The sequence below is a fragment of the Nicotiana tabacum genome, chromosome 6 (genome assembly GCF_000715075.1).
Source record: "Nicotiana tabacum cultivar K326 chromosome 6, ASM71507v2, whole genome shotgun sequence".
Classification (NCBI taxonomy): domain Eukaryota; kingdom Viridiplantae; phylum Streptophyta; class Magnoliopsida; order Solanales; family Solanaceae; genus Nicotiana; species Nicotiana tabacum.
The window spans coordinates 48,136,986-48,146,926 of NC_134085.1; the positions used below are offsets into that span (position 1 = coordinate 48,136,986).

Sequence of the window (9,941 nt, forward strand, 5' to 3'; positions counted from 1 at the left end):
GGGATCAGCTCTTAGCCCATTTTTGTTTGCCTTAGCGTTAGAGGTGCTGACGCGACATATACAAGGGGAGGTGCCATGATGTATGCTATTCGCTAACAACATAGTCCTGATTGATGAGACACATTAGGGAGTTAACGCTAGGTTGAAAATTTGGAGAGAGACGCTGGAGTCTAAGGGTTTTAAGTTGAGTAGGTCAAAAACTGAGTACTTGGAGTGCAAGTTCAGTGATAAGTGGCAGGAAGAAGGAGTGGAAGTGAAGATTGGTACTCAAGTCATCTCCAAAAGAGATAGTTTCAAGTATCTTGGGTCGATTATTTAAGGAAACAGGAAGATTGACGAGGATGTTACCCATTGTATTGGAGCGGGGTGGATGAGGTGGAGGCTTGCCTCGGGGGTTTTGTGTGATAAGAGTGTGCCACCTGGACTTAAAGGCAAGTTCTACAGAGTGGTGGTTAGACCGGCTATGTTGTATGAGACTGAGTGTTGGCCCGTTAAGATGTCCCATGTCCAGAAGATGAAAGTAGCTGAGATGAGGATGCTGAAATGGATGTGTGGTCATACTAGGAAGGACAGGATCAGGAATGAAGTTATTAGAGACAAAGTAGGTGTGTCATCTGTGGAGGACAAATTGCAGGAGTTGAGGCTGAGATGGTTCGGGCATGTGAAGAGGAGAGACATAGATGCTCCGGTCAGAAGGTGTAAGAGGTTGTCCATTGTGGGTCTGAGGAAGGGCAGGGGCAGGCCTAAGAAGTATTGGGCAGAGGTAGTTAGGCAGGACATATCATTGCTTCAGCTTACCGAGGATATGACCCACGATAGAAAGACGTAGAGGTCGAGGATTAGGGTTGAAGGTTGACAGTTAGTAATGTGTTCCTCATAGGCTTACCGGCAGTACTAGGACTATTTTTGTATTATCTTATTCATGATTTTTTACTATTACATGTTGCGTCATTTGTACATATTACCTTAATGTATTGTTGTTACTATTGATTGGTACTTGTTGCCTTATCTCCATTGTGCCTTGAACCGAGTGTCTTTCGAAAACAACCTCCATAACATTATAAGGTAGGGGTAAGGTCTGCGTTCATATTACCATCCCCAGACCCCATTTATGGGAATACACTGGGTTCGTTGTTGTTGTTGTTGTAAACTTGTGAAATTGATGAAATTTATGAACTGTAGAGGTTATTAGCGAGTATCATCAATAATTCTTACCTATATTACCTCGTCAAGGTTAGCAATAATACTAGCTGAGTACATGTGGTTGGTTGTACTCATACGACACTCTTCACTTAATTTTGTAGATCCATGTGCTGGTCCGAGCTGTGAGTAGTTGGTTTGTTGCTGAGGATTTGCAAAGAGACGAGGTAGAATTGTATTTCAACCATAGTCTTTGGTGTCTTTTTATTTATTTATGTATTATTGCTTCATTCAGACAATATTTTACTTTGTATTCCCGACTTGTACTTCCATTTTAGAGCTCGTGACTCTATTTTACCAGTTCTGGAGGATTGTTATGTATCGACCCAGTTATTTATGTTATTGGCTTTAGACTTGTACTGTTTTCATTATTTGTGTTATCTTGTTCCGCTTTTATCATGTTTGTCTTGCCTAGCAAGTGAGTTAGGTGCCATCACGACCGGTTGGTGCTTTTGGGCCATGACACGAGCGAAAAACGACGACGGCAGCGTGATGCTGCCCTCTTCTCAACTCTTTAAGAGATAGAAGAAGTGCTTCTATATATAAGTACAGTAATCTTCCTCTTCCTTTTCAATGAAGGATAAAGTTCCTTTGTAAAAGGAATCTTCAAATATTTTATTTTCCTCCATTTTTCATTCATATCTCAACTAAAAATTCAACAAATACTTCATATGGATGTTCATTTTTATAAGAGAAAGGAATTCAATTTATAGGCTCAAAACTAAAAATTCGAAATATCCGAAGCTTCTAATCTAACCCCGAACATAAAAATCCGATCCTATCCGAGCTTATCTAGATTGAATTTGGATTGTAATTTCTTCAATTCGAAAACCTAAAATTCAAATCAAAATTTTCATATCCTATCCAAATGCCCGCACGCCCACCCCTATAATCAATTATGTTTTTAAGTAGCCTTGTAATGTTAATTAGCTAAACAAATTCCCACACAAACAGTTAAATGTCACTATTGTACAAATTATATTACAAGACATAAAGTTGCCCTACTGCAACTATTCAGGAGAACAAAGAAAGCCAACAAAGAAGAAAAATAAGCTAGACATACCACAACCCTTTGAGAAAAATATAATTACACACAAACAGTATGGATGTCGGAAATCTAGCACTGCATCTTCGGTAATCTTGCTTACCAAGGAAACTGAATGCTGAAAATCCATTCAACGCGTGAAAAAAGAACCAGATTGGACATCAGATATATGGTAGTCGCGGTTGATTTAAAATATCATAACGAACTCTTCTATCGTGTTGTATTTTCCAAGGGAAGTTAGTAGTCTAATTGTACGGGGTATCGGTGGATGCAGTCTTCCCAAGGACTATTAGGAGATGGTTTCACATTCGTAAGTGCTTGCCACACTGCACTGTTACACTTGAATCCACTCCCAAATGCTATTTGCCAAATCCTGTGACCCTTTCTGATTCTTCCTTTTGCCTCAATATAAGCCAATTCATACCATATTGAACTGGATGAAGTGTTCCCAAATCGATGTAGAGTCATCCTAGAAGCCTCTACATGAAGAGGAGAAAGTTGCAAATTCTTTTCTAACTCGTCAATCACAGCTCTTCCACCAGCATGTATGCAGAAATGTTCGAAAGCCATCTTAAAATCTGGTATATATGGCTTGATTTTGGCATGGAAAAGTTTTCTTGCCACAAGGGACATGAAGAAAAGCAATTGTTCGCTAATTGGAAGTACAAGTGGACCCAATGTAGTAATGTTTGTCTTGAGGGCATTTCCAGCAATTGACATCAAATCTTTTGACAAAGACACCCCAGTTTTCCCATTGTCATCTTGTTCTTGGTACACACATTTGAAGGCTGTATCATCAGCTCCTTTATGAGTCCTCACTACATGAACAACCTTGTACTTTGCCCTCCTCTTGTCCCCTGACTTGTTTGATAACAGAATAGCTGCTCCTCCAACACGAAACAAACAATTCGGAATCAACATGGCTTTATTGTTCCCAAAATACCTGTTTTGTGTTATGTTCTCCATGCTGACAACAACAGCATATGTATTCCTATGAACTTGTAACATGTCTTTGGCAAGATCTATGGCAATAACTCCTGCACTGCATCCCATCCCACCAAGATTGAAGCTTTTAATATTCCCTCTCATCTTGTACTTATTCACAATCATAGCAGAAAGTGAAGGAGTGGGATTGAACAGGCTACAATTCACCACAAGAATTCCAATATCTTTTGGCTTGACATTTGTGTTGTTGAACAAATTGTCTAGTGCACCAAACATGACTTGCTCTGCTTCTTCACGTGCCGTTGCCATAGATGGTCTTGGTGGAACATCATGCAAAGCCTCAGGCAAGTAAGTTTCTTCTCCGAGACCTGACCTCTCCAAAATCTTCCTCTGGAATTCAAGAGATGATTCATTAAAATCACCACTAAGTCTTGAATGTCCCATGAACTTACTGAATTTAACTTTAAGGTGTTCAGGAGGATGATAACAAGAATAATCCACAAGGTAAATGGATCTAGGCCTTGTCATGATATAAACAGTTGTTCCAAAAACAAAGAGTGCAGAGAAAATGATGATGCTAGCAAGATTCAACTTTAGGTGGAGATAAAGATTTTGCAAGTCTTGATAGTTCATTTGGGAGGCTTGAACAAAGGTGACAGATATTAGAGGGACCAAACAAAGACTCAAAAAGTGAGTCACCAAATAATGGTATCCTAATTTCACATATTTGAGGTTGATGCTTTGTAGGAAATCAGGAAGAACACTTGTACTTTGTTTGATTTGAACAACAGGGGTGGTGCCATTGCTAGCCGTGGACAGTGGCGGAAACGGGAATTCTTTATTGCTCATGATGGAAAAGGGGATATTTATTGAGAAAATTGGATTTCCAGGGGAACTACTGCAGGTTTTTGTGCGATAGTGCCTAGATTTATATAATACTACTGGAGAGTGTAAGCGTAGTGAATAAATAAATTGTCGGGAAGAGGATGGTTCTGGATTTATGAAATTACTGGACGTTGGGTGGGGTGTTTGGAAAGGTAGATGCAACTACAACAACGCCCAAAATATGGGAAAAAACAAGAGCCATGCCACGTAGATGGCGTTAAATTGGATATCACAGGTTTTGACTTTTAAGTCACAGTAGCCGGTACGGTCCATGTTAAATTTCGAAATGGGAAATTTCCCTACTCGTCGAGTGAGCACTGAGTAATATGTTTATTACTCCCTTCGGTTCACAATAAGTGATCAATTTACTTTTTTATTTTGGTTCAAAATAAGTGTTCAGTTATATAAGCAAGAAAGAATTCAATTTGTTTTTACAAAATAACCTCTATATACATATCCCTAAAAAGTTTTCTTACTCCTCACATTAAATGTTTAATTAGGGGGTAGTTTAGTCATAGTAGGTATTTTTATATAGAATTTAGTATTTTCTTAATGGGCAAGCTAAAGCAAATTGGTCACTTATTGTGAACCGAAGGGAGTATATAATAACTTGTAAACCACACAGTAAATATAAACCCTACTAGGCAAGCTCGGTACGACAAGATCTGACTGAGGAGGTTGTTGCTGAGGGAAATCGATCACAAGTCTCCCACGTGAGAAACCATTCACCCAACCAACTCAGTCAACCCTTGCAGGATGTGTGTATCACTTACCCATACTATTCTTTGAGGAAAAATAATTTCTCATGGACTTCGCATAAAGTGTACGTACAGATTTGGTCGAAGTGATTAGAAAAGATAATTCATGTAACCAATGTAATGTTTAATTGGCTATATAAGAAAAAATAATCCATGTATAACTAATGCAATCTAATCAGAGGGTGAACTAGGATTTTAAGTTTATGGGTCCTAAATTTTAGAAGGAATCGTGCCCTAGAATCAAAGATTAAAATTTCGATTTTATATAAATTGTCAAATATGAAATATAAGAGAAAAACATGAAGGAAAAAACGATTAAAGAAAAAGGAAGAATGGTTTTACTTCTAAGGAAGAAAGTGTATACACAGCGAAGAGTTGGACGATGTCCAACAGACGATAGCAACAGTGAATGGTAGAACTTATCTTGGAATTGTGAAGAAAAAGGTGTCTGTTTTATGGGAAATTTTTTTTTTTTGAGAGAGAAGGTTGGGTTGGTAGGCATGGGATGGGGGTGTGGGGGTGGGTTGGTGAGGGTGGGGAAGGTTGAGAAAGATTTTTGAAAAATATTTTTCCTTCTTTTGATAAGGAAAACATTTTCCTCAAATTAGAAGAAAATGAGTTCATAAGGAAAATGTTTTCCAAAACATTTAAGCCAACCAAACATGGGAAAATTAGAAAATATTTTCCGGAAAATATTTTCCTTCGTACCAAACACACCCGAAGTAACGCATTGTTTTCAAGGAGAATCGAATCCACATGTCTTTCCTGTGAACCCAACGCACTTACCATTGAACCCAGACACCTTTTGTTACTGGGTTCGGCGTGATTAATTATATACAAGCAATGAATTTTTCAATACAAATATATCGCTAAAAGTGTCACTGGATTCGCCCGAACTCTGCACTCTCTACTGGAGCTCCGCTATTTGAGAAAATGTTGTTTTGTCCCTCATTGGAAAAAGAAAGAAAGGAACAAATATTTAAAAGTACTTTTTTGTCTTATATAGTTTGAATATTTTAAAGTCAAGATATATTAATAATCAAAATTAGGCACTTGGGTACTTGGGATTTGGGCTCGTTAAGTAGTCCGCAATTAATTTTTAGTCACCTTTTATTTGATTTAAGACATTTTTAAAATTAAATTTCAGAAAACATTTTTAATCCCTCTGTTCTAGTTTATGTGAACTTATTCACTCTTTGGTCCGTTCCAAAATGAATGACCCATTTCTAAATTTGGCAATAATTTGGCTTAAACTTACAATTATACCCTTAATGAGAAACTTTTATAATCACACAAATACTCTTGCCCCTTTTTGACTTGTTTAGGACCACAAATTTTCAAAAAATTTTATTTTTTCTTAAACTTCGTGCCCAGTCAAACAGGTTCACATAAATTGAAACGGAGAGAGTAATAGTTTTCTTTTTTTAAAATTGGTGACTATTGGTTTTAAAATGTACCTATTATGAAAAGATGAGTCTGTTGGAATTAACCGACTCCTAAAGGTATTATAAATACCCATATCATCTCCAAAACAAAATCATCTGAAAATTTCCATCTCTTTCTCTTCTACTTATTTTTTATAACTAACAAATATTCTGTTTTCGTGGGAAATTTGAGTTAATTGTTGAAACTCGAATTTTAAAAATTTTGTAAAATCATGGAAAAATTATGCTATTATTCCTGCAGCAACAAAATAAGAAGCTTAAATTCCTGAAGGATTGTGATTACACTGTCAAAGCCATTCAATTATTTTGCTAACAGACTACGTATCATTTACAAAAGATAGAATGTGACAATGATAAATATGTTTTTAAAGTAAACGACCCCCGAGTAACACTTTTTGTATGAGAAGAAATTTCCGCGTCGCACTCTTTGTAAAATTATTCTTCTCATAACCATTCGTATATCATTATTTACTATATCAATTCATATATTATTATTCACCATGTGAGCAATGCATACATTATAATGCACATGTAGCTATTACGTGTATCAAACGATCTCTTATACTAGTAAATAAATATAAATTCAACGTAAATATATTATTATTTACTTTACTACGAGAAGTGTTACACATAAGAGAGCAGGAGAAGGACATGAGCAACGGTTCGTGGTTTTGTTAAAACCGATTCAGACAGAAAATCAAATTAAATCGATTAATAAATTGATGTTTGTTGTATTTTTGTGTTCCTAGTTCTTTGTTATTACACACTTTTCTATTTGTTTCTGTTGCCTATTACCTTATTGTTGCTATTATTTATTTATTGCTTCCTTTTCGTTATTTTTGAGCCGAGGGTCTATCGGAAATAATTTCTCTACCTTTATAAGGCAGTGATAAGATTTGCATACATACTAGCCTCCACAAACCTCACTTGTAAAATTTTGCTAGATTTGTTATTGTTGTTATTGTTATTGTAAATAAATCCATGTTTGTTGGTCTGGTTTGGTTTTAAATTTTAAAAAACCAACAATATCTGGTTTGGTTTTGTTTTATTAAACAAAATCGAAGAAATTTTTAAAAAAGATGAAAAATTATATTAAAAAACTTTTATAATTATATAGATGTACAACACATTAATTTCTATATATAATTTTAAATATCTTTTCATCAAAATTTAATTTTTACAATAATTTTATTAGGCTAAATCTCTACAAATATTGGTGGGTGGATTTTACATACCCCGGAGAGGGATGGCGTATCGGTAGTCTAATCTGCTCACTTTCATAAATGCAATTGCACTTCAATATAAATCTTGATATTTTTAATATCTTATTTTATTTGTTTTCCGAAAGATATATATGAGCAGAATTTTCTCCTATAAAGAACTATGATTCTATTGCTTTGCTTATTCAACTTAATGGGAGTGTTTGCTAATAGAGAAGATAGTTTTGACTACAATAATCTAGTCTTTAATATACAATTCAACTAGCTCAACTTTTCTAGTTTTCATTCTCTTCTCTATTTATCTCACGCTAGCTGAACTTTTTTCCTTGTTGTTATTAAAATTCTAGTCTACGAAATCCTTGAAAGTAGTGAATGTACAGGAATCTTCCAGTGTATTCATTTCAAACTGTATGATAATTTTACACCACATATTGCCATTCGGACGATTCTAAAGAGTTCCCCACCTAATAATCACATCAAGTTTTGCTTCCCTTGGTATAGAATAATTGATTAATATTTGCAACTATCACATAAATGGTCAATCGGAATTGGATGATGAATGTATGTAAACTTATCCAATTATAACCCAATTCTAAATTTATTTAGTGACTTGTAACGATGAAATTTTTAACCACCTTGTACAATTGAGAAGTAATACATATGAAGCGTGCGACACGTATCGTGCATGTAATAATAATAGAAGGAAATCTATCATAGAGAAGAGATGCAAAAAGAAGTAGTCCCCACAAAAGAAAAAAGAAAAAGAATATCGAAGCTCCAGCTTCAAAGGAGTACTCCGTATTATTTTCTGTGTTACTAAGCAGGAGATATAGTAGGCAGGGGCAGATTTAGGGGTGCGGAAGGGAGTTTACCCGAACTTCCTTTGCCAGAAAATTATACTGTATATACAATAAAATTTATTTTTTTACCTTTATATATTATATTTTGAATCTCCTTATATATCATAGACCAAAAGTATAGCTCAATAGTCAAGGGGCTTCAAAATATTTGTGAGATCACTAATTCAATTTCCACTAGCAATCATCTCTTTCAATTTTTTAACTTTTTCTTTTTTTATCTCTCTTACCAAAAATCCTACCTCCACCAATAGTAGGGGTGAGCAACTGAGCCGACCCTTTTTCTTTTTGTTTTTTTTTGTTTTTTTTTAAAGTTACAACATCGTTGTACACAAAACACTTATTTATATGCAAACTCTGGAAAAGTGTCAGAACACGTTAGGTTAATTGTGCGCAATTTTGCATCATATTTTTGCAAGTAATTTTTCAGGCGGAAAACACTTTTAAGATTGCACAAAATCTCCGTTGTGTAAGCTGCAAAGCAAAATAATGATGTACTCGTAATAGATAAATGGTATTTCAAGGATGTTACTAATTTGATAGCACCAAATGATTATGACTATTTAAGCTCAACTTCTTGTCCTTTTCCCTTCAACGTCCCCTGGATTCTCAAAATTGTAGGATACTGGGTTTAAGTTACGGGTTGTTTATATGGACTGATCAGGCCCACTTATAAGAGATAAGGCTTATGGAAGTAAATTATTGAGAAATTTTTATAAAGCACTATCTTTTAGTAGTAATTAGTCATTTATAGATACTATTTGTTATATTACGGAATATAGATACTTTTTATGTGGTTATAAGATATATTTGATGTATTTAAGCTATGTATTCATTAATACAATAGCAAAAATAGGCGTGAATCAGGGAAGTCCAGCTAATCAGTTGTTGTATTCGACGGTATTCATGGAGTGAAACATGGGATTACAGCTGGACAAATTATTATATTCAACTGTATTCACGGCGTGAAGTAGGAGATTACACTGTTTTTAAAACGGAAAGTGAATCAATTAACATAATAGACTCTTAATATAACTCAACAAACCCAATTATAACACACAAATTTTGTATTTTCAATAATAAAAAAGATTCTCAACCGAAAATTACCCCAAAAACATAGCAATCTTCAGAGAAATTATATAATACATATGAATACATAAATTATATTAATTAAAAAAATATATGAATACATTCATGGCATATAGCGAGACAGTGAATACAATAAAATACATAGAATACAACGGGATACATTGAAATACAATGAGAAAAAAAGACAGTGAATACAATGAAATACATGGAATACAACGAGATACATTGAATTACCATAAAAAAAAATAATGAATACAATGAAATACATGAAAATACAGCGTGATACGTTGAAAATACATTGAAATATATTAACAGAAAATCAAGTTGCTCAGCCCCAAAATCCGTTGTCTTTGTTCAAGAACAAACCCTAGTTTCTGGTGAATCCGCCGTCGAGCAAAACCTTGAATCCCACTGTTCCCACGCATCCTATAAAACTATTAAACAGAATAATTCAAAAAAAAAAAAAGAATAAAAGACCAACATGGAGATTTACAATA

The 9,941-nt window shown here is 34.8% G+C and overlaps 2 protein-coding genes across 2 annotated transcripts; one reads left to right on the top strand and one right to left on the bottom strand.

The window, feature by feature from the left end:
• Positions 1–370: 370 nt before the first annotated feature.
• LOC142181463 (uncharacterized) lies at positions 371–829 on the top strand. The gene has a single exon (XM_075254375.1). The coding sequence runs from the start codon at positions 371–373 to the stop codon at positions 827–829; it is 459 nt and encodes a 152-aa protein (XP_075110476.1).
• Positions 830–2,139: 1,310 nt separating this feature from the next.
• On the bottom strand, positions 2,140–4,117 carry LOC107817728 (3-ketoacyl-CoA synthase 4-like). Its single transcript, XM_016643595.2, has one exon. It carries the CDS (start codon positions 4,037–4,039, stop codon positions 2,483–2,485), a length of 1,557 nt encoding a protein of 518 aa, XP_016499081.1. The 5' UTR covers positions 4,040–4,117; the 3' UTR covers positions 2,140–2,482.
• Positions 4,118–9,941: the final 5,824 nt, after the last annotated feature.